The sequence below is a fragment of the Nematostella vectensis genome, chromosome 15 (assembly GCF_932526225.1).
Source record: "Nematostella vectensis chromosome 15, jaNemVect1.1, whole genome shotgun sequence".
Classification (NCBI taxonomy): Eukaryota; Metazoa; Cnidaria; class Anthozoa; order Actiniaria; family Edwardsiidae; genus Nematostella; species Nematostella vectensis.
Window position 1 is genome coordinate 5435741 of NC_064048.1, and position 26016 is coordinate 5461756.

The 26016-nt window shown below is 39.8% G+C and overlaps 2 protein-coding genes across 2 annotated transcripts; both read left to right on the plus strand.

Moving 5' to 3' along the window:
• The first annotated feature begins 328 nt into the window (after positions 1–328).
• On the plus strand, positions 329–23463 carry LOC5522332 (USP6 N-terminal-like protein). The gene is made up of 15 exons (XM_001642037.3): positions 329–704; positions 3149–3219; positions 7914–7999; positions 8374–8407; positions 8952–9032; positions 10030–10134; positions 10419–10528; positions 12730–12778; positions 13111–13176; positions 13294–13348; positions 14211–14305; positions 14632–14697; positions 15228–15327; positions 17971–18773; positions 21813–23463. Exons 1-15 carry the CDS (start codon positions 701–703, stop codon positions 21954–21956), a joined length of 1869 nt encoding a protein of 622 aa, XP_001642087.2. The 5' UTR covers positions 329–700; the 3' UTR covers positions 21957–23463.
• Positions 3228–5741, plus strand: LOC5522211 (CGG triplet repeat-binding protein 1). Its single transcript, XM_032367430.2, has one exon. The coding sequence runs from the start codon at positions 3963–3965 to the stop codon at positions 4608–4610; it is 648 nt and encodes a 215-aa protein (XP_032223321.1). The 5' UTR covers positions 3228–3962; the 3' UTR covers positions 4611–5741.
• Positions 23464–26016: the final 2553 nt, after the last annotated feature.

Below are 26016 nucleotides of genomic sequence, written 5' to 3' on the forward strand. Positions count from 1 at the left end.
CAAAAATTTTGAAATTGCGTTTAATTTGTATAAAACAATAAAGTATTATTTTTATCGTAATTGCTGGGAAGAACGCTGACACAAAAAATATGCCGAATGCAAGAAAATAGAAATCCAAACAAAATATATTTACGGGACGGCTTCAAAAGTTGATAAAACCTTTGAGTCATAGCGTGCAATCATTTTTACTTGGACATTGAGAGAAAATTCAAAGGACGAGATTCAAGTAACTGTCGTTTTGGAAAAAAAAAAAAAAAAAAATCCCGCGCCCGCAAGGGAAACCCGCCTTTTTCCCGCGTGCTTCCTAAACACCAGAACGAGGCCCCAACATGTCTCCACGCATGCGTGTTTCAAACAGAAGGAAAACATGAAGCGAGGAAGTTTACAAATTGTGGCAAATTTTACCTCACATTGGCTTCAAATTGTCCCCAAAACGCTATGAATGGCTAGTACTGATATAACCTGGTCCTCTTCTTTGTATTCTGTGAACTGATATGAGCTCGAACTTGCGAAATTTGGGAGAAATTCGGTAATTCTACAGCGTGTGTACACATCTGATTCACTCCCTGTGGTAAACGGATGCAACAAGGTTCAAGGAGGGACCCTGGAAATATACATTCTCCATACATTCTTATGAAAATCCAGGTTGGATCGCAACCTAAAAGATAGATAACATACCAAGCTACTAAAATACGCCACGATGAGTAAGTATGACACGTTAGTTTCCATTCAGAGGTGGGCTTTGTTTTTTTTAATGGATCGAAAGGGGATAGAACGACTCCTTGTGTTTGATTACTCCAAGTGAAAGAAACTGTTTCCCCGGGGAATCGAAAAGGACTTACCAGTTAACAAACCCAATCCTTGTATTTAAGACCACTTAGTTCATGAATTTGCGTACTAGAATCCTCGTTCTCTGAGCACTTAGGCTTGAAACCTTGGCGCTCAAGGAAATTGCGTATAACGTGTAAGATTACTATGTATTTGTTTCACGAATTGCTGCATCGTCGTAGATATTATTCCAGGGTTTAATCCCCTTTTTATCTTGATTAAAACCGTACACGAAACCAACCATCATTCAGTTATTATAAAAAATGTTGTTTGTTGTTGTTGGTCAGATCTGCATTTCCACCACACCTTCGTAAAGCAACACCGCAGTGATTTTTATTGTGATCGCAACTCAGATTAAAATCCCTCTTCTTATCAATTTATTTTACTCTACTTTCCTTATGTTTATTGTACTTTAGTTTGATCATAACGATAAGATATAAACGCCTGTAAGATCGTGTTTCCGTACTCTCTATAAATACAATACAGACTTGCCCAATTTCGACACTCTTCATTGACTATGGAATGATGTTATCTTTGTAAAAGTGTCATCCTACTTGCAAACCTTTTTGCAAAATGGACGTCCCGAGCCCCAACATTCCTTCTATCCTTTTATCAAATCAAGTACATTTTTAATATTATTAATTTGAAGAATTTGAATTAACTAGGTCTTTTGATTTACTGAATTTGGAATGTTTTAAAATAAGTCCATTAAACTCAACTATCACTTTGTTTAGATGTATTTCACATATCTCAGGGCCATTCCATTTTTTTATCCACACACCCACCATTGAGGAGAAAAAGTAAAACTTCCACCCCTCAGAAATTCTGACATAAACTTACCTGGGACCCCTCAGAAATTTCTCCCTTGCTGTACCTATTGAGGATTTGATTTAGTAAACTGACCCTTCAGAAATTTCGATTTGGCAGCTAACAGACCCCAAGGTAATTTTTACTTAACCTTATCAGAAACCCCTCAGAATTTTGTTGTTGTTTCCATTTGAAAATGATACCATTAAGATATCAAAACAGTCCCACTATTCATTCAAGCAACCCCTCAGAAATTTTCTTAGATGGTGTTACCCCTCAGAAACTTCACACACAGCCCATGCCCCTCAGAATTCTTCTCAATGGTGGGTGGGTGGATAAAAAATGGAATGGCCCTTAGTTTGTTGTGATTGTTATTGTTAAAAGAACGATAGAGCGATGATACCCTCTCAGCAAGCTTGTGACGATGGTATTTTCACATGCACCATTTTACAAAAAAATATGAATGGAACTTTATGAACTTTCATGCTAAATTGATACAAATAGCTCTTTGTTCTGAATGGGTTTCACAGTTTATTATTACATTATTTTTAATAGTTGTGTGCTCTTAGTGATAAGTTATCCTGTTATATTATTATTATTATCATCTAGATCTCCATGCTAAATTTATAATCCCTAATAAAAAAAAAATTGTTTAACTGATTATTTTTTTATACATCTTGACATTCTTGTTATTTTCTTTCCTCCAATTTTGGGAGTTCTCAGACTTTGACAAATCAGGAAGTTATGCAGTAAACATACATATTTCAGAGTCTAAGTAAATTTAAAATTGTTAATTAGAATTTAAGAGATAGAAGTCACAGGTTTACCAACCCAATTTCCTCCAACAGTTGAATTTTCCTTTATTAGAGGGGACCTTTCAGTCAAGTGGGGGGAGGGGAGTTCTTCCCTTGGACCCCTCTTAGCTATGGGCCTTAGAGGGTAATACCCAATCTGACGAAATGCACTAATAGACATTTACACTGATTAGGAGAAAGATGGTTTTGATAGTTTGTTCCATGCAGATTGTCAAAGACTGTTTTGATAGTTTGTTCCATGCAGGTTGTCAAAGATTGTTTTGATTGTTTATTCCATGCAGGTTGTCAAAGACTGTTTTGATTGTTTGTTCCATGCAGGTTGTCAAAGACTGTTTTGAAAGATTGTTTTGATTGTTTGTTCCATGCAGGTTGTCAAAGACTGTTTTGATAGTTTGTTCCATGCAGGTTGTCAAAGATTGATTTGATTGTTTGTTCCATGCAGGTTGTCAAAGACTGTTTTGAAAGATTATTTTGATTGTTTGTTCCATGCAGGTTGTCAAAGACTGTTTTGATTGTTTGTTCCATGCAGGTTGTCAAAGACTGTTTTGAAAGATTGTTTTGATTGTTTGTTCCATGCAGGTTGTCAAAGACTGTTTTGATTGTTTGTTCCATGCAGGTTGTGAGAGGCTGTTTTGATTTATTGTTCATTGCCATTTGGTAAAAATTGTTTTGATGTTTTGATTGTTTGTTCTATGCAGGTGTTCATTCATCAGAACCGGATGATGAGTACGACAAGGCAAAAGCTGCCACTGTGGCAAGATATGATAGGGTAAGTATGCAGTTGCTATCTTGTGCTGCATTTCAAAACTCCCCAGTGTGGAAAGGGTATTAAGCTATAAACCAACACCCAAAAATTTCAAATTCTATCCATAAAATAAACCTGTTCCAGAATCCTGAAACAGTTTGTGTGCTTTGCTAATTAAGTGAGTAAGTACGACCTCTTTAAGCGAGAATAAAAAAAAACTGTGTTTAGAAAAAACTTGAGAATCTAAGAAGCTTGTAGCCAGGGCATCTGACAGGGTGCAAGGGTGCAGATCCGCACCCTAGAGCAATTTCCACACCTTCCGCAACTTGGACGAATTTCCCGCAAAATCTGGGATTTTTTTCGCAAAATTGAAAAAAAAAGTACTCAAACCTTTTTTCTCATGCTTATCTTGTACTTGGGTAGATTCCTTCATGTGTAATATAGCCGAAAAAGGCTGCAAAACTCCAACAAAATCAGAATTGTTTATGTTCCATGTTGTACGATCGTCATATTTGCAAAAATGCACCAGGCGTTCCTTATAACTACTGAAAAAGGCCTGGGCCCTAGCCTTATTTCTAGATTTATATTTCTCATCTACCAATCAGTGTTCGTGTTATACTGTATGTATTCGCGGGAAAACTAAAAGAAAACATAACTACAAGCTTTTTCAGTCGTCTTTGAGGAATGCTAAGCACAATCTTCATCTTAAATGGATAAATTTTTTATCAAAGGCAAGAAAAAAGATCCTCATCTTGCAGTGCACATAGATGCTGCAGATCGAGCAAAAAAGTATCCAAGTGGAACATGTCGATAACAAATTGCTGTTCTGTTCAACATTCAATATCATTGTCGATCATTTGAGGAAGTCTAAAGTCGATAAGCATCTGCAATCAAATTCTCATTTCGAAAAAAAGAGCCGAGCAGACGAGTTCAAACAGCAAACAGTGAATACGGCGTTCCAATGCAAGACCGAGCCCCAGCTGGAAAAAGCGAAAGTCTGCCAGGAGTGGCTAAGAGCATGCACGGCTGCAAACATTCCGCTCCACAAGTCTGATAATGCTCTTCTACGAACATTTCTGAACACAAGAGTGGTCAATGGAGGTGCAATCCCCAAAGCGTCACAGCTTCGCGATTACTACCTGTTTGACGTTTATGAGGTAGAAAAAGCCGACCTCCAACAGTTAGTAAAGAATAAGAATGTGGCCAAAATTGTAGGCGAGTTGAGCGACGAGGAGGGGAGATATGTGCTTGACGTACTAGCGGTTTTATTGGACTTAGATGAGCTATCTCCTAGTGGAAACTCAGTGGCGTATTTGTTGGACACTCACTTCCTTGAAGCCACTAATAATAGAACTGTGGCACAGGCAGTTGTGAAGACAGTGCACGAATGTGGGATTGATTATGACAATGTTTGAGTTTTTAACTCAGACAATGTTGGATATATGACAAAGGCATTCAAAGACACTCTTTCCTGTCTTTTCCCTATGTGCATTCACATCACGTGTCACAGCCACATTGTGAATTTGGTGGCATGTGACCTGAAGAGGGGCTTTGCTGAAGTGAATGAATTTGTGAAATGTTTCAGAAATTTCTTTCATGTTTCAAGCGGTAGGAAGAGTAGGTTTCTTCAGTTTCTAAAGGAAGCTATTGGAAAGGAAGTTGTGCTAATGCCTCCGAACCCAACTACTAAAAGCTGGAGCGCGTGGATCGACTCTGTCGTTTACCACCCTAGCCAAGCCCACCTGTGTGTAGACTTTATTAAACAGGAGCTGGAGTGTGGTCAAAGTTCCGCGTGCGCTTCTCTAACATCGTCTGGAAGAGATGTATGATGACACTTTGTTTATGAAGAAGCTTATCTGCCATCTGGCTTTCCTTGAGGAAAAAGCCCCAGTCCTACGAATCTACGTGGACTATTTTCAGCAGAGGTCACCTCACTTCATTGAAGCGCATGACCAGTCGGAAAGTTTACTCTTCTACGTTGACCAAAATGCCGCGCTCACAAGAGAAGATATCTCCTTCTGTTTAAAGGATGCCTACTTCACGGAAGTAGAGCAGGATGAGATGATAGCAGTGGTCACCAAATCATTTAGAGATGCCGCGAGAAAACTGAAAAAGTATGTGGTAGACGGTGCTCAGCCAGCTTCCAAATTCTTACAACAAGTCAAAGTTTTGAATCCGATGAATATCGTTTCCAGTAACTGCAACCCTCGTGATCTAGATTGTATTCCTGGCATTGAGGCTGTATCCCAAGAAGAACGGAATCTCTACGTAAATTTTCTCGGCCCAGAAGCAGTCAAAGAAAGCTAATGCTGCCAAGCTCCCAGAGCTGTACAAGCTTGCATCGTGCTACTGCAACGCCACGATTGGATCGTATGAAGTAGAGCGGGCGTCCTCGGCGTATGCCGATATCTTGAGTTAAGCGTCGATCTCTAGACAATAAAACCATGCGTGCCTTTCATTTTTTGAACTGGAACTTTAGAGTGAATCCATCAGAGTCAAAAGCCATCCTTCAAAGCTACATCCAGCAATGCGTCGAGCAAGCGAAAGAAAACGAAGAACAAGAGCGATATAAGCAAGAAGAGAAAGTGTTCAGATGCTGGACTCAAGTTCAGAAGCTCTTTTCCATCGAGCAACACAAAGTTCAAGCAAACCTACCCACCCGTCCACCAAGGCTTGGACCGCAAAATGTACAATCTGCTTACGAAAGAAGATGAGTGCACCTTCCCTAGCTATAAAGAGCCACTTGTTCAGTTTTTTCTTGATGAGACTAATAAGTTCAATGGCGGAAATCTGATAGACCAGAAAGATCTTTAAGCACTTGTTTGTGACAACCCAAACGACAAAGACAATTGCATATGCAACTTCGTCATCAATGCTTACTTTGACCGGATTTGTAAGGACAGTGCGTCAAGGGGAATTAAAGCCAAGGCAATAGAGTGCGAGAAATTCGACAGTTAAGTTGCAAAAAAACCTAGCATCGAAAGTGTCCTTTTCTATCCTCGAGCAGGATGCTGTTATTGTGCCATGCAACGCCGCTCAACACTGGACTCTGCTTGTTGTGCTTCCCCCTAGCAATGAAATGTTCGTGCTAGACAGCATGGCTACAACTAATGTGAAGCCAACATCGCTGAAAGTTGTCCATAAGATGTGTGACCTCCTCAAAGAAGCAAATCCGGACATCGCCTTAGACAGCTGGCGAATTTCTGTCAACAGTCAACAGGACATAGCCCAGCAGCCCAACAACTACGACTGTGGCATGTATGTGTGCGCGTATGCTAGGAACCTACTATTACAGGTATGTCATATAATCACCAAGGCGTTCATGTTTGGATCTTCAATTTCGAATATACGTTTGCATTCTATTTCTAGTCTCCAATGCCTTCCGACTTCAGAAGTTTCCGTCGGCATATTCTTCTCGAGCCCCACCGTGGCGCACCCCAGCCCTTTGATGTGAATTCTTCACCAGTAGTTGGCGAGTACTACGCCATGGAGTATGAACGCAAGAAAAAGGTCACGCTCTACATTGGTTGCGCTGTCGGTAATTTGCAAGAGTCAGGGAACATGGAATACAAATTCCTCCACAGCACCTGAGCCAAGTTGTTTTATTGGCCGCTGCGAGATGACCTAGACACATGTCACGAGTCGTGTGTATTCTATGGTCCAGTTGCCATTGATGGAAACGGCCCCTTTTGTGTGTCCAATTTAGAAGAAATAGAGCAAGTTCTCGCTTGGCTAAAAAGGGCAATTTAAGAGCGTAGGATTGTCAGACTTGCGGTCATGGAAGTATAGAGCTCAACACATAATAAAACCTAGCTGTTTTGATTTTTGACGGATTACCACGACTGAAAAAGGTTCTTCAGTCAGGAAGCAGTGGATCAGTAGGTTTTGTACAAAGCATAGCCTTTTAACTGCTGTGTAATTTTAAGTCGTTTTTTGTCAGTGCTGAAAATTTGCGTGCTGAGTATTTCCATTACAGATGTAATGCCCTAGAGATTTTCACTGACATGATCTCGCGTTATCTTTGATAGAGGCACGTTTTTGTTGCGTTGCAATTACAGAGAACGGTATATTTTTAATCACGTTATGATCTGCATAACAAGGGCTCAGAAGCGACAATAAAGAGATGCAATTAGCTGTAGCACTATTTTTTATTAAAGCAAAGAGACTGTAGTCTACAGATACCACTCAATCTATCTTCCTTTCTCCTGCAAATCAAATGACAAAAATCAATTATGAATGACAATTCGTTTGTAACACAGAGCTACATCGCGTAAAATTAATGTACCTTTACTTGTTGTTTCAACCTGTTCTTTGTTATTTTCTAACGATGATTATATCTTTCATAGAGCTATACAGTTAATTAGTGTTTACGCAAACGTACATACCTTGCAATTCCAGAAAAACATAATTTAAATTGTTTTTTAAAGCTCGCGAGATTTGCCCTTTTTTCCACACAATTTGCTTTCAAATTTTCGCACAATTTGTCTTTTTTTTCCGCACCCTGTCAGATGCCCTGTGTAGTATACGGCATGGCAAGTGTATGCATGGTTAGCAAAATTCTTACATAAACTTGAGAGAAGAAAGTCAATCTGTGACGGCTTGCAACTTCCATTAAGCCTAAAATATATTTCTTGCTGCAGCTATTAGTACAATCAAAAGGTATGGGCTATGATAGGCTTACCAGGCTAATGTTAACACGAAATAATCCTTTTTTGAAGGGTTATGATGATGGAGCAGAAGTTGATGATTGGGAGGATGCAAACTTCTTTCTGTACAAAGTAACTGACAGATATGGCTTTCTGCAGTAAGTAGTTACATACTCTTTATTGACCCGCTAGGAAAAAAAGGTATTAGACTTTGTTATGCAGGACCTTAAACCTGAATTGTTTGTCATCAGCCCCCCCCATCATTCCAAGCTCTGTTGCGGGCATGTGACCATACCCAGTCAATCTTTTCTTCTTATCATATTATTACACCAGTTAAGTATTTAAGGATTTTGATGCATGTGTCTGCCTTTGCAAGCAACAGGGTAAGCACATACTGGACCCAATATGTAATCCATATATATATGAAATCCACATGAGTGCTAAAAAATTCAGGCAATCGCCCTTGCATTCCATTGAACCCAAACATTCCTTATCATTATTAAAGTTTAATTATTTATTTTTATTTTGTCAGTAAAAATCCACTTCCAGAGGGCCATGATGAAAAGGTTTGTAATGTAAATCCTTTATTACTACTGTATATCCCCTTGCCTCAACCTTCGAATACTCAATTATTCAATGTTTTTACTGGGGTGAGGGTATAGTTCATGGTGTCTCTATATGGTTATGGTTAATGTTTAAACCATTGCCTTGCATGCTCCTTAGTCATACCTGTCAACCCCTGTAAATCTCACGGCTTGATTATTTTTTGGGGGAGGAGTAGGATAAATTCTTTTTTGGGGGGGAGGGGTGGGTATACCCTCGCAGGCGTTTGGCATATAAAAAGCTCTCACTCAAAAATAACACTCATAGATCTCACAAGGGTGTTAGATAAATTGCACTACACAAGTGGAGCATTGTGTGAATTATTTTAATGCAAAATAGGCAAAATGTGAATTTTCTATAAAATTATTTTTTTGAGCGATGAAAATCCCTAAAAGTAAGAGATCTGCTCAACATGGGAGAATGGGTCCAAAATCTCCAGACTCCTGCCTAATGTTGGAGAGTTGACAGGTATGCTTAGTAATCTTAACATTTTCTTGTCATCTGTAGCTTATTGCCCTTGAGAGGTCTAGGATATCTAAATGGTTGAAAATGATCAAGAACTGGGATAAGTACGTTCGCAGTGAAAAGGTACAGCAAAAAGATTTGAATATCAATAATACTGGGCTATTTTCAGGCACTATTATATGTCAATAGACTTGGCCATCAAATTGGCCTAAAAAATACATTTGTGCTTAATAGTACAAGTGGATCATGGGATTACGGTCGATGCTAGTTTTCCGTAAAAATTTTGAAATCTGGATTTTGTTGTTAGCGAGCTTTTACTTATCCGAGTAATCAAGCGTTGCGTTGAGTTTCGCTATTCTACATTCCGGTCACACCACTGTACACTTCAATTACTACCCACACATAAACTGCATAACAAAGGAAAATTCCACGCAGTGAGTGGACTCCACTCACTGGTTTTCCACGCAGTAAAAGTGTGTGGATTGCACTCAGAACCCACTCAGAATCCACGCCAAATCCACGCTGGAAAATGTTAAAATACTGTCAGTCTGTACTGTATGCTCACAATAGGTCCTTTGACGAGAAAATTTGAACATGCATACACTCAATTTTGTTATGGGAAAAGACCAAGCATTTTAGCTTGATGGCTAGCTTGCTAACTGTCCAATATGTTTGGCACCATTCAGGGTATTGTAGTTAGCTAGCATTTATGCAGAAAGTGATTCACAACTAGGTGGGCTTATTCCGACAAATGATTGAACATTTTGAATGTATGACAAGTCTGTTGATAGGTTCTTTCATATGATAGCACAGTGATCTTAATCATTCCTTCATAGCAAATTGACAAGTTACCTGTCCTGTCATGGGATGAGCTTCAAGTGAATAAAATTTGAGAATAAGCAAGTTTGGCAAGCGAAATTTGAATCTAAAAAGGAAGAATTTTGTGTAAATGAAGGTTGTTTAGTATTTTGGTACAGTACCAACTCAAACAACCCAATGTAAAAAAAGGTTTAATTTCAGTCTGCAATTTTATTTCTAACTTTGCTACAGTACTAGTATCTTTTCATTTTTTTATTGACTCTACGACTGAATATAACAGCATATTTTGTTATTGTTTCAGCTGAGAAAGCGAGTTTATAAAGGGATCCCTAACTCAATGAGAGGAGAAATCTGGAAAAAACTCCTTGGTGTGGATAAGATTCCTAATAGAACAACAACTTATGAGGTAATTAGAGCATGGGTCAACATTTGTATTTGTAATTTTAGTTAAAGAATGTCGATCAGCACAATACAACGGTTTATTTGCAAAGAAACTTCAAAATAACGATCTATGAATAAAATCTGATACAGTATGTATGTTATTGACAATATTTAAATGAAAATACAGTATCTTGGTTTCTCTATTAAATTAGCCAATGGAAAATTCCTCATGTGATTCAGCTTTAAGCAAAGCATAAAATGCAGCGTGATTGACGTCTTTAATGTCATTGACATTGTGTTTCTATCCAGACAATGAAGAGGATAGCTCGTCTTCAGTCTCCTGACCTACGACAGATTGATCTTGATGTAAACCGGACATACCGTGACCATATCATGTTTAGGGAAAGATATGGAATAAAGTGAGTTGTGTTGCACCATAGATAGATATGGGAACTCCAGTTAAAGGTTACATGAAAGTCAATGAGTCTAGGCCTTTAAAGTCAGGTGTTAGGGTGTGTTGTAAAGGAGAAAGGCTGGAGTCCCAAGATAGGGAGACCCTCTCTCTGGGTTACATGAACCTTTTGTCAGTGTGTTCCCCAGAGAGAGGGGCTGGGTTACATGAACCTTTTGTCAGTGTGTTCCCCAGAGAGAGGGGCTGGGTTACATGAACCTTTTGTCAGTGTGTACCCCAGAGAGAGGGGCTGGGTTACATGATCCTTTTGTCAGTGTGTACCCCAGAGAGAGGGGCTGGGTTACATGAACCTTTTGTCAGTGTGTTCCCCAGAGAGAGGGGCTGGGTTACATGATCCTTTTGTCAGTGTGTACCCCAGAGAGAGGGGCTGGGTTAAATGAACCTTTTTGTCAGTGTGTACCCCCAGAGAGAGGGGCTGGGTTACTCAAACCTTTTGTCAGTGTGTACCCCAGAGAGAGGGGCTGGGTTACATGATCCTTTTGTCAGTGTGTACCCCAGAGAGAGGGGCTGGGTTACATGAACCTTTTGTCAGTGTGTTCCCCAGAGGGAGGGGCTGGGTTACATGATCCTTTTGTCAGTGTGTACCCCAGAGAGAGGGGCTGGGTTAAATGAACCTTTTTGTCAGTGTGTACCCCCAGAGAGAGGGGCTGGGTTACTCAAACCTTTTGTCAGTGTGTACCCCAGAGAGAGGGGCTGGGTTAAATGAACCTTTTGTCAGTGTGTACCCCAGAGAGAGGGGCTGGGTTACATGATCCTTTTGTCAGTGTGTACCCCAGAGAGAGGGGCTGGGTTAAATGAACCTTTTGTCAGTGTGTACCTCAGAGAGAGGGGCCGGGGTACATGAACCTTTTGTCAGTTTGTACCCCAGAGAGAGGGGCTGGGTTAAATGAACCTTTTGTCAGTGTGTACCCCAGAGAGAGGGGCTGGGTTACATGAACCTTTTGTTAGTGTGTTCCCCAGAGAGAGGGGCTGGGTTACATGATCCTTTTGTCAGTGTGTACCCCAGAGAGAGGGGCTGGGTTGAATGAACCTTTTTGCCAGTGTGTACCCCCAGAGAGAGGGGCTGGGTTACATGAACCTTTTTGTCAGTGTGTACCCCAAAAGGGGTGAGCTGGGTTACATGAACCTTTTGTCAGTTTGTACCCCAGAGAGAGGGGCTGGGTTACATGATCCTTTTGTCAGTGTGTAGCCCAGAGAGAGGGGCTGGGTTACATCAACCTTTTTGTCAGTGTGTACCCCAGAGAGAGGGGCTGGGTTACATCAACCTTTTTGTCAGGGTGTACCCCAGAGAGAGGGGTCGAGTCTCAACAAACTTTTGTCAGGGTGTACCCCAGAGAGAGGGGTTGAGTCTCATCAAACTTTTGTCAGGGTGTACCCCAGAGAGGGGAGCTAGGTTTCATAAACCTTTTACAGGGTGTTCCGCAGAGAGAGGGGCTGGGTCTCATCAAACTTTTTCAGGGTTTACCCCAGAGAGAGGCTCTAGGTCTTGTGAACCTTTGGTCAGTATGTACTCCAGAGAGGGTCTATAGAATCTCTTGTCATGGTGTACCGCAAGAGTTGCGATGTGGTCTCATGAATTCTCTGTAATCCCAATGAATCTGTGGCCCAATGATTCCCAAGTTATAGTGTACTTCAGGAAAGAAGGGCTGAGGCGAAATCAAAGGTAAACAAACGTGAGAAAGGCTTGGCCTAATGAATAGCCGGTCAGGATGTACCTCAAGGAAGGGGCTGGGGCCTCTTAGCTACATAGTGATAAAGGAACCCAATAAATGAAATTCATAATCTTGAAATCTTAACTTGCCTAATGGATTTCAGTTAAGGTTTTCCCCAAAGGCTGGGTCTTATGAATCTCTTGTCAGGGTGTACCCCAGAGAGAGGGGCTGGGTCTTATGAATCTCTTGTCAGGGTGTACCCCAGAGAGAGGGGCTGGATCTTATGAATCTCTTGTCAGGGTGTACCCTATGTTTCCCGTAAATGATTCAGGTTCCCATTCATCCGTAGTCTGGGTGTACCCCACGAGGTAGGCTAGGGCCTCTTGATTCTGGGAGTGTATCTCAGAGTGAGGTGCCTTGGCTCGTAAATCCACTGTAAGAATGTGTAAAGGACGGTGTAAAGATGTCTCAACCGTTGTGTCTTATTATCTTGCAGGCAGCAAGCTCTGTTTCATGTTTTAGCTGCATATTCAATGTACAATGTTGTAAGTGCAATTTATATTTAGTACAATACTGGAGATTGAAGGAGCACATTTCAGTTATCATCACCTTGAACAATCATAGTCATCATTATTTTTTTATAATAATCATATATTTTTTTAAATATATTTAACATTTAATTAGCCTGAAAAACTGGCTCTCGATACCCCAGAAAAGCTCCAGGAAAAGTCGTTCTATCAGACTTAGTGGGCTCTATCGTCTCTGTTTTTCTTGCAACTAAGATTGGCTATTCCAGCTCGGCTAACTTAGCTTGGCTTTTCCCTCTTTCACTCAATTAGCGCCTGTTGAGGATAACTTTTAATGTGATTGTCTGTAGGAGGTTGGTTATTGTCAAGGCATGAGTGGTATTGCCGCTTTGTTATTGATGTATCTCAATGAAGAAGTAAGTAATAGAATTATCATGAGTTCTTGTTCTACTCTCTGAAAGCTATGAATGTGCTATGATTGTTCTCCAATTACAGCATGCAGAAATCACAATGTTTTATGTGACTTCTTTTAGGATGCCTTCTGGGCACTATCTGTATTGTTGACGGACAGGAAGCATGGAATGCATGGTATGTTTGTCTACATCTGGTTAATACACTGTTTCACAATAAATAAGTGGTATGTTTGGGGCCATGTAGAAGCTATCGGAAGATTTCACCACATTGGATTGGTTTGGATTGATGTAACACAGACGAAGAACGGGAATACAATAGAACAATTAGGGTAATCTAGCCAATCATGTTAGGCCTTACGAGCGGACTTCTACACTTCTCTGTGTTTGTCTAAAGCTGGTTAATATACACCAGTAGCGGATCTGTGGGGGGGGGGGGGGGAGGGGTTTAGGGGTTTGAGTCCAAAAGCATACAGTATTTATGCCCGCAAACCTCAACTATATTGTTATATTCACTGTATTTGCAGTTGCACTTGCACAAATTGAAACTGGCAATGCATATGTTGTTTGTTTGTATCTAATTTTCTTACTTAAACAGGTCTCGTGAGCCACACCTTTATTTTTTTTATTTATTTAATATTGGTAGGCATATAATGTGCTAAAATCTCCATAAAAACATCTAAAAGCAAATCCTGCATCAATATTAAAATTTATGTGCCAAATATTTTGGACTATGTTCTCTATTTTGAGTAGTTTTCTTACTTAAACAGGTCTCGTGAGCCACACCTTTATTTATTTTATTTATTTAATATTGGTAGGCATATAATGTGCTAAAATCTCCATAAAAAACATCTAAAAGTAAATCCTGCATCAATATTAAAATTTATGTGCCAAATATTTTGGACTATGTTCTCTATTTTGAGTAGTTTTCTGTTTGATGATGGATAAAATTTACACTGAAACTGAACCTGAGACTTCATCTACTAGATTGTAAAAAAAGGATCACTTATTATATATATAAATATATTTTTATTTTTTAGGTTTCTTCATTCCTGGATTTCCCAAACTGTTGCGGTTTCAGGAGCACCATGATAAGATATTAAAGAAACTCTTATCCAAACTTTTCAAGCATTTGGTGAGTTAACAAATTTGTTCAGATATTTTCCTATTCAGTTCAGATGTAGGAATGCATTGTCTTTGGTTATTCAAACTTATAGGGGAAACCATTCATTGCAGCTTTATATTTCCAATCAATGTTTAAATGTAGAGATCATTACACCCCACTTTTTAGAACACCTCGTTATATGACAGAAATACATAATCTCTGAGGAGACAAAAATACAAAGAAATGACTGGAAAAGTATTTCTTGTTATAACGTGCTCGCTTTTATAGACACTAAATTTCCATCCCTGTGATGTGATTGTGTATGTTAAACTTGATGTAAATGATTTTTTTCATAGGAGCGGGAAGGATGCCATACTAGTCTGTACACCTTGAAGTGGTTCATGCAGTGCTTCTTAGACCGAGTTAGTAGCCTGTCAATCTCTTTGTGTGTCTATCTGCCTTCCTTTATGTCTGTCAATCTGATCTGTCTTTGTCTGTCTTTAAGTATTTGCGTCTGTCTGTATTTGTCTTTCTTTCTGTCCGTCTTTCCTTCTGTTTGTCTATATGTATTTCGTCTCTCTGTCTGACATAACTTTGTCTCATCAAACAGCTCTTGTGTTTATCTGTTTGTCTTTATGTCTGTCTTTGTATCTTTATGTCTGTCTTACTTTTCAAGTTGTCGTGTAATTCCGTCTGTCGTGTCTTTGCGTCTGCCTGGCCGTCTACTGCAACTCTTTTTCTTTCTCTGACGTTTGCTGGTGTATCTGTACGTCTTACTTTTTTTGTGTCTGTTGTTTGTAGATGTATCTCTTCGTCAAACTTTTATTCTATTTGTTTGTATGACGTTTGTTGGTAGATCTGTACGTCTCGTACTTACGTGCATCTTTTCTTTTGATATGTCTGTCTCTTCGTACTCTTTACGTCTTTTTTTAAATGATTTTTTTTGTTGCAGCTGCCATTTTCTCTCACCCTTCGCATGTATGATATCTTTCTCCTGGAAGGCGACCGATTGCTGACCGCCATGGCCTACAACATTATCAAGATGCATAAAAGTAAGTCTCTCTAATGTATTTACGAAATGCAATTAAGCCTCCATAAAGTGGCCACTTTCCAAACTCCCAAAGTTTGGAAATTCATCATCATTATAAACTTTATTAACGTGTCAAAGTCTACTAGCGTACTAATTGGGGCCACCTAATACAATATAATTAGCTAATATAATGGACTATATGATATGAATGTTTTATATACAATATTAAATATGTGATTAAAATATAGATTGAATCATCTGATAAAAATTACATCAAAATTATACTAACCGAGAGAATGATAAATATTGGTGAATATAGGAGTGGTAAATATGGGAAATTAAAATATAATTATGAGCTACACAAGAAGCAGCCGCTGGGGCAGCTCCTATCCAACAGATCATTTATCTTTAATTTACGAATTTTCGTTTTAAATGAGCTGATTGTATTGCATACTTAATGTATTTTTTACCTCCATAAGGTGGCCACTTTCCAAACTCCCAAAGTATTAGTCTCTTACTTAATGTATTTTTTACCTCCATAAGGTGGCCACTTTCCAAACTCCCAAAGTATTAGTCTCTCACTTAATGTATTTTTTACCTCCATAAGGTGGCCACTTTCCAAACTCCCAAAGTATTAGTCTCTCACTTAATGTATTTTTTACCTCCATAAGGTGGCCACTTTCCAAACTCCCAAAGTATTAGTCTCTCACTTAATGTATTTTTTACCTCCATAAGGTGGCCACTTTCCAAACTCCCAAAGTATTAGTCTCTCACTTAATGTATTTTTTACCTCCATAAGGTGGCCACTTTCCAAACTCCCAAAGTAATAGTCTCTCACTTAATGTATTTTTTACCTCCATAAGGTGGCCATTTACTTACACAAAGCAGCCACTCATCATTTTGCGGTCCCAATTGTTATTCTCACTGTATCGTTACCGACATGGCGGAAAAACCTGGAAAACGCGCAATTCCAGATAGAGATAGAAGACACAATTTCTTCAGCGGCTATAGGTTCCTTGTATTACGGACTGATTTCTCAAACACAAATAATGTGAGGCCGAAGCGCACATAACCAAATTTTGGCTTTTTAAGATAATTTTTCCTTGATCATCATTGCCCTGTGTATCAGTTCCAGACGAAAAGCCCAAATTTCAATGACACTTTACAAAAAGTCGCATCAATTTAAAAAAAGTCGCACTTGATATTTTGTCTGCTTAAAGTTACTAAGTACTCAGAGAAATTATCCGCCTTATTCGATGTAAAATGGGCTTATTTGACGCGTCACGTCATGTTTTTCCGTCATGTCATTGTTACCCCTATTAAACGACCTGAAAATCCTTTTATTGGATCGAAGCACCCTTTGGTAACCTTTGGTAACAGTTTTTCCAAGAAAAGGAATTGATGGGCTGATAAAACAGACGGCTTCTATGGAGTTTACTCTAAATCGACATGACGGGAAAACATGACTTGACGTTGCCAATAAGCTCGTTTCACAACGAATAAGGCGGAAATTCCCCTAAGTACTTAATGAGTAATATCAAACAAAATATCAAATGCGCCTTTTTTTTAAATCGATTTTTGTAAAGGGACATTGAAATTGGAGCTTTTCGTTCCTGAGCTCATACGTAACGCAAGATCAAGGAAAAAGTATCTTAAATAGCCAACATCTAGGTATGTGAATTTCAGCCTCACGTTATTTGTGTTTTGAAAAGGGAAAGTCAGTCATGGAAATACAATGAACTGATGGCCATTGCGAGAAATTGTATCTTCATTCTCCATTTCTTCTAAGTGCGCATGTTCAGGTTTTTTCCGTCATATCCTTTAAATCACGTTCAAAGACAGTAACGTAACTGCATTATCTGACGGCTCTGCAAAACATATATTATTCCTGACTTTTCTTGAAAACCTCAATTAAGTGGCCAACTTCTTGTAATCGGCCACTTGGCTCGATCTCGAGGTTGACTGCATAATAGGGGTACTATTCAGGGCCATAACGGACCACGAAATACTGGGTGGTGGTGGTGGTGGGGGGGGGGGTAGGCATGATGGGACCCCTGTGGTGCGACACTGCCCTTACACTGCCTTATCTCTATTGCATACCTTTCGCTGGATTCTCTGAGGAGAGATGTTTATTATAGATAGCAAAATCGTATTTGTGTGAGTGTTGATTTTTGTGGTTTCTTTAAGGCATAAAAAAAATTAGTCACGTCGAGTGAAGAAAAATATCTTCAAATAGGCTGAAGATGTACGCTCAGTGGTTGAAACGCGAGTTAAATTTATGTTTATATTTGACATGAGTCGCTTGGTTGACTTTCAAATGCCTCTTTTCTTTGACTACAACCCCGCTGTTTTCAGTATTCTGCGAACTCTCGCAGACGATTTCCAACACCTAAATGGTCTTCTGGTTTCCGTCATTCAAAATATTTGAAGCGTATTCCTTTGCAGCGCTAGAATTGCCATCCAATTACGCCCTTTTCGCAAGGCGCTGACCAATAAAAAGCACCAAATGTAATTCGTCCGTTCGGCTGAATGACGGAGCCCAGAAGTTGGTTTCACAGTTGGAAATTGAACAGAAATCGCAGAAATAAGATCGGCTGTATGTTTTTATGTTAAACCTTCGTAGGGTAACACTTTCGTTTAGTTAATATGCCTATTTTTCTCTTAGAAATCTTTCTGAAGATGAACCTGGAGGAAGTGGTTCAGTTTCTACAGGAGAATATGCACGCTTATCCCTATGACGATGACGAGGTTGTCGAACTTCTCCAGTCCTCCATGTTTGAGCTAAAGCGACTAGGACTCGATACACCCTCCCCTCCTAAAAAGGATGAATTACCCCAGTTACCCCCCGGAGCAGCGCTAAAACGCGGAACCTACCAGACGGCTTCCGCGCGTGCCAGGAAAAACAAAGAGAAAAATAAGATTATAGCGTTACCCGTAGAGCGTCCGCGCTCTCCAGAATCCCCACGCCGGATTCCAACACTTAGTGGATTGCCTACGAGACCGGATTCGCCGACGTATAACGTGAGTGATGTTTTCATGTCAACCGTCAATGAGACGCCACAGGCCTCCATGTCAACTATTATTGATGTAAGGTCAAGTCGTGGACACTCGCATGGCGCTAACGAGCTCGGCTCTCAGCCAATCGTGACCCGGAATTCGTTCAATCGCAAAGGGAACTACAACGAGCAACATCGTAGAAGCGACGGTGCTGATGTTGATAATTTTGAAAGTAAGACTTTTTCCTCTCATATGAACTACCGCTCAGAGGATGTGCTCGTTCGAAAAGAGACCGCTGCTCAAAGCTACCAGCAACAGCTGACCCGGAGACAGACGGCAGACGGACCAATCAACGCGCTTTCCACGTTTCGACCAATCAACGGCGACATTGACGTGCTCAACAATGAAAAAACCAAGCCTGCTGGCTCGCCCGTGTGGAGGACTCGGCTCGAGGGGGAATCCGCATATCAGGTCTCGTTTACCTTCGTCTAATTTCGGGGCTTAAAGATTGCCTAATATGGAAAGGATTTCAAAATATGGATATCGAGCTTATCGTAACTAAAAGGAACTGAAAAACATATATAAACAAACTTGATAGTGAGTTAAAATAGAAATTTATATAAATAGCATTTCAAAAATGATAAAAAATAACTAGAATTTTCGATTATCTATTAAAAAAAGCTGTATAAAGTTCTGCTTTAAATTGAGGCGATTTTAAAGTGCTTTACTGTAGAAAGTAAACTATCGTTTTTAAATCCAGTGCTTCTTTTTCTTTTCTCCTTGACCCCAATACTACTCGGTATGCTTTATTTTTAGTTATTGCCATAACTTTGCCCTCTTTCCATCTTAGGCGATTTTAGGCACTCGTTCTTTCGTTTTGTGCTGTCGTGTTTCAGGTGGTTTTGGAAGCACTTTGTTTCGTTTTGCACTGCCGTGTTTCAGGCGGTTTTAAAGCACTTTGTTTCGTTTTGCACTGTTGTGTTTCAGGCGGTTTTGTAGCATTTTGTTTTGTTTTGCACGTCGTATTTCACGCGCTTTTGAGGCACTTAGTTTTGTTTTACACTATGGTCGTGTTTCGGGCGGTTTTAATGAAACTTGTTCCGCATTACACTGGTCGTGCCTCAGGCGGTTTTGATATTGCACTTTGTTTCGTTTTACACTGTTCGTGTTTCAGTCGGTTTTAAAGCATTTTGTTTCATTTTGCACTATGTTCGTGTTTCAGGCGGTTTTAAAGCACTTTGTTTCATTTTACACTATGTTCGTGTTTCAGTCGGTTTTAAAGCACTTTGTTTCATTTTGCACTATGTTCGTGTTTCAGGCGGTTTTGATAGTATCAGATTAAAATCTTTCTCAACAATTTTCTCATCAAATTCGAATTTGAGTACACGAGTATTGACTGCTCTTAGTCTAGTACCTAGTCTCTTTGAAAGAGTGGGCAAATTTTCCAAAAAGTGAAGTCACATGGAGTGTTGTTCTAGTATTTTGTCTTGTTCTTTAAAGTGCGGGACAGAGTTCGTTCGCAGTTGACTTCTCATACTTTTGCTGCATGATTATCTGAAAGTCCGTAGATCCAACTTGCGTTTGTCTTGGATATTTAAGACTTTCATCCTTTTTTAAAATAACTTTTTAAACTTTTTTTGGATATCTTAAAAATATTATCGAACGGATTTTATTGTAGGGTGGGTTGAAGTAAAGTGAGTTAGTTCGCTGAAATAAATATCTCACTTGTAAGGGTTTCATGGCCTACGGCAGCGTGTGGCACACACGTCGGATCTACGGGCTTTTGTTTATTAAAGAAACGAAAGAAAATTTGTACTTTTTTACCAGGGCTCTGCCCCGTTTGCCATTCTGGTGCTCTTCTTTAAGGAGAACAGAAAAAAAAATACTCCCCCTGCCTATTTTATTAACATATCGCGCATGTTCAATAACTTCCTTACGCTCCCCATCCACTCTCCCCATGTGGATGGTATCCCTTCCAAATTTTACCCGCTTTCTGTGCATGCGCAATCGCTTGCAAACGAGTCTCGTCGTCAAGGAGTCTCAACCATCATGCATCACCCACTGCATGTACCGCCTGATGACGTCACGCAGGACGTAAGTCACGTGGTGCATTATTACCACATAATATGCATGCGCTAATAGCCGATTTTTTTTTCTCGTGCATGTTTAATCCCTTCCGACATGCTCGTTAAGCCAGAACCTGCCGGCATTGCTGGAGAATTTTCGCTTGACTGACAATTGGACAAAGGAAAAGGTCAAAATGGGAAATGGACTTTCTAACATTTCCTTTGTCTTGTGGTCAGTCGAGCAAGAATTTTTTTTTTTTGGAAGCATTAGGCGTATTATGGGTCTACGGCTATTTCAAGACTCTAATCAGCATCTTTCTGCTATTCTTTTTGGGCTAATCCAAGACTATAAAATCAGTATCTTTCTGCTATTTTTTTTTCTGATTTAAATGTTTCGCTCTTCTATCGTAGCGTCTATAAAAAGTCTGCTAAAGATGTAATGAAAAAGCGAATACGATTACTCAGCGAACGTGTTCGGTACCAGTATGTTTTGTCTAGCATTGAGCGATACGCATTCTCCTTTTTACGGTTAAACGAGCTGTATGCGAGAAGGACTTCTGTCTCAGTCCCGTTTATGCTAGTTTTCACCATTAACTGGTGATGGAAACGTATGATCTTTGAAGTCGGCTTTGAAGCCGGTCTCGGCATACAACAGTCGATTGACAAAAAGGTTGTCGTCAAACGGCTTTGCGACTAGGCAACAAGCCCGCATGTAAGCATGGGTAAACACCACTAAAGTGTTCCTAGCTGCATACAGCTATTTCAATAAAGGTTGTCAATGCAAATGGCAAGTGGCGATTGACAAATGACAGTTCTACGACCGAACGTAACCATGCGTCTTGAAGAGTGGACTTTATTTAACACCTTTAATTTTACGAATAAGTAGTACCCATAAACAGTTTACCATTCGCAATATGCACTGACAACCTTTTGTGAAAAAGGTTTATATTAGCCACTGCATAACTTCAGACTTAACACGGTTGCAGTGGCTAATATACTGTATGCAGCTAGGCGCTTCAGTTGTTTTTACCCATGCTTACATGTCGGCTTGTCGCGTAGTCGCAAAGCCGGTTGACGACCACCTTTGTCAAACGACTGTTTATTAGCCAACATAACTTCAGGCTTTGGCTTATATGCGTTGGCTAAATATGCAGCTAGCCGCTTGAGTGGTTTTTACCCATGCTTACATGCGGGCTTGTCGCGTAGTCGCAAAGCCGGTTGACGACCACCTTTGTCAAACGACTTTTAATTAGCCAACACATAACTTCAGGCTTTGGCTTATATGCGTTGGCTAAATATGCAGCTAGCTTTTACCCATGCTTACATGCGAGTTTATTTTCCTTTGGTTCAACCATCCCATCAGGCCTAGGCCCCATCACTCCAATGCGATATAATAACATGACAACAGAGTTTCTAATTTTATGTTGTGTATTGCTACCTACAGGACAAACAACAGAACAATCGCCGAAGCAGAGCTGAGAGCCAAAGCAGCATTGCAAGTGTCACCAGCCAAATGAGTCAAATGAGTTTACAAAGCGTACACTGGGAGGCGTCTAAAGTTAGTTTGTACGAGATAACAGAGGTATGACGACCGTTCCGTCCGACATGTGGAGGGTTTTGTACCTGACAAAGGGTACACTGGTAGGCGTCCAAAATTATTTTGTACGGTAAAGCAAAGGTGCGACGACCATTGCGTCCGACATACAGAGGGTCTTGGACCTTATAAAGCGTACATTGGGAGGCGTCCAAAATTAATTTGTACGAGATAGTAGGGTTGCGACATCCATTGCGTCCAACATACGGAGGGTCTTGGACCTTATTAAACCGTACACTGGGAGGCGTCTGAAGTTGTTTGCTCAAGATAACAGAGGTATGACGACCACTGCGTCCAGCAAATGGAGGGTTTGGACCTTATAAACCGTAAGTTGGAAGGCGTCCAAAAATTTTGTACGAGATAACAGAGGTATGACGACCATTGCGTCCAATATATGGAGGGTTTGGTCGTTAAAAACGTACACTGGAAGGCGTCCAAAATTAGTTTGTACGAGATAGCAGAGGTGCGACCACCATTACGTCCAACATACGGAGGGTGTTGGATCTTATTAAACGTACACTGGGGAGTGTTCGTAGGAGATAACAAAGGTACCGAATAAAGTTTAGGGAGCGTCAATTTGGGACCTTACATATGCAGCTTGTACAAGATAGCAGATATATGATAAACCAAGTGATTAACTTATCGAGGTTTCGTGAACTTAAATAGCATCTCCAAAGGAGCGTCCAAAGTCAGTTTGAATGAGATAATAGAGTTAGGTCACCAAAGTAGCCGACATAGTAAAATGAGAGGCATATAAAGTTTGTCCAGGTATTCAACAAGAACCACCACCCTAAATTATATCTCGTCGATGTAGTGTTAATAATGTTGTTCAGGCCACCACAATTAACGTCATTACTGTTTTAGATGACGTCGTTGCTGCAAACATTACGCTTTTATTGAAAAAATGGAAGCGTATACGTTACGTGTTTCATGGACACTTATAACCTCATCGAATATTCCATCAATCTGGATGTTGGCATGGAGACTATATATGTGATGTCATTCGATATTGCGAATATATCATAAGTTATTATGAGCGTTTTCCTTATGTTTCACGGTTATTGAAACACTGGTCGTTTCGGTTTTGGCGTCATAAGATGGGACGTTATTAGTAGATGTTTTCTAGAAATGTTTCCTAGAACATGCTTCCAAGAACATGTTTTCTTTCAATTTTTTATTCAGGAAATTCAAAATAGATTTGCAGCTGACGGCGCGGTCTTATTTTCCTATCCAGGCTTTGCTTCCTGACAAAAAAACAACTCTGGATCCGATGTGTCTGCTGTTTTTGTTTAATTTGAATGTTTTAAGATATTTTTATTTTGTAATTGCTTATACTTATTTACGGTAATAAGACTCACAAATCGCGGAAATAGTTTTTAAAGCATTGTGGTTATCATCATCGGCAAAAACATAGCGCTGTCGTTTTTACTGCTAGAAGGAATCCAGAAATTGTAGAGAGTTTATCAAATGTATTTTAAAATAAAATAATTATCACAGCTCACAAACCTATATTTGATTTTATTAGAAAAATCGCTACATGTTTTATTATCCCCCATGGGAGCTTTCCCCTTCTTCCCTCACCCATTTCTCGCCATCTGAATTTGTTTCACAACAGCAGCAGCAACAATAACAACAATAAAAATAACAATAAAAATAATAAATACTCAATCAATGATGTCCAAACAAAAACACTCGTTATGTTGTAGGGGGTTCCAACTGGGGCGAGCGCAGACGATGGACGAGAGACTTTTACTCGGTTCTCGGTAAAAAAAAATTAAAATGGCGGCCCATTCTAAGATGACGGCAGTGGTTCGCAAAAAAAGACCCTTGGGGAGGCTAACCCACGTGACCACCTAAAGAGAACCACAGGAATACTTATAGAGGGCACAAAGGAATAGCAGCCTTTTGTGTTTTCATGCCAGGGTTACCGGCTTCGCCTTTTCTCTTATTCTAGAACAATGCCGCTTGTTCTCAAAGCAACCGAAGCTCTGCTTCTCCCGCTTCAAGCGCAAGAGGTTTTCGAGAACAAAATTTCATACCTGAGTTTCTATAAGTAATAGGAAAGAAAAGGGTTGGGGAAGATAGAGTGAAGAAAGTAATATGAAGAATGCCAATATCCTTTTAGAATAACCGTTTGCAATTGGAACGTGCTAAGAAAGTAATATAAAGATTTAGGCACTGCCTAAAAGCGGAGCCAGCTAAATATGGAGAATCCTTGGACAGTTTTTCTAAACTATAATTTCTTTTGAGAACAAAAAAGAGATCCATAATAACAACTTTCACCTCTAGCTACTACCTCTATATGCTGTAGAAAGAGTGCTTTATATCAACTGCTGTATGCTGTAAACACCCCCAACATGCAACTTGATTGAAATGCATGGTCCGAGCTTTATTTTATTTGAGCTATTTCTCCAACTGTAATGAAATGGTGATATTTCAGATCTAGTTTATGCTTTACAGTTTTGTCTACAAATAGCCAGTCCATAGGGAACCGATAGAAAAACTGCAGGGCGACTTCGACTCGAACGAGGTGCTTTAAACCACAGCTTAGATCCATGTGGGATCTACAGCTGCGATCGGGCTAGCGTGATGCCAATTGTGCGGATCACGCAAGCGATCTTTGCTAGTCTAAAACTCCGTCGGATAACCAAACTATCCTTGCGAGTATGTCGCAGCTCTAGATCCCACATGGATCTGAGCTGTGGTTTAAAGCACTTCGTTCGAGTCGAAGTCGCCCTGCAGTTTTTTTGCCGATGAAGTTTAACTGAGGCAAACCGGCTATGCCATGCTGACGAGTCCTAATAAGGACGAAACAGCTGTCCATGGTTGCCGAACTGCACGGGTAATAGACTGTGCTAGCGTCCCGTCTTGGCCCGACTGGTGCCAATGTGTTTATGCTAGTGTGCTTCTAAAGTTCAGTTTTTGAGCTTATCTAAACTTATCTAGGCTGTTGTGTTGTTTTAAAAACTGACCAAATAGGACTGTAAGGAAATGGATAAGCAAAAAAAATCCCTACCAATCATGACTCTGGATAAAAAATAGAGACTAATATATTGCCAAATTCTCTAACAATTAGCCTACCTTACTTTTATTGGTATTTTTAGCGAAGAAAAACTCAGCGCGATGCGATAAGCTGCCGCCATCTTTGTGTTTGTTTCAAAATGACAAACAAGATGAGTAGCAGGGGTAAGATCACGGGCGCAAGGAATTCAACATTCCCAAATAAAATTTAAGATTGTGCCAGCTATTCAAATCTCGATAACAAAAAAAAACGCCTAAAGGTAAACTTCTCTTGCTATTTTTAAAAATTTCTAGCTTAGCTGCAATCATCATGCAGTTTCAGATGGAAATCAAAATTACGTAGCATAGTGACTTTGATATCTTCCCCTCCCAACCCCCTCTCCCCCAAATCAATGTTGGATTCTTTTTTTCTGACAACCCTAGACAGCAACTTTGAATGGGGGAAGGGGGATGTGAGTAATAAAAAGTTCCCATATTGTAAATTATTTCAGTAAGACTACTTTTTAGATGTCATTTTCAACAGGTTTTGTCGCTGATTGTGGCTGCATGTATACCATGTAGCGTTGGAACAACACTAAAGCAAATGTATATCACTGTCTCAGCATTTCCTTTCTATTAGAAACTTCTAGTTTTTAGAAATATTTGCAAACAAAAAGCATTACACATTAAAGAAAAAGGTTTTGATTCATATATTCCATTCATACTATTTTTAACTGAAATTTCCGTCCGAAACTCACATTGACTATCTTTGTTGTTTGCTTGGTTTGTGTTCGCTTGTTGTTTCGTAGAACAATTTCGTATTTTAGCTATCATAAATAAAGGTTTTTTTTTTATTTTGCTTCGTAACATCTTAATAAGAATAGTAGTGCAGAGCTTTGACAATCCCCTGATAATTGCTGCTGTAATTGTAGCCTTCTTCTTCATGTCACATCAACCACCGCACCCAGGTGAAGAAGTCGAGCTGTGATATTCCCAGCTAGTAAAAGTACAAAGCAGTTCCTTAGAGAGATATATCCTTCAAATTCTTATTACC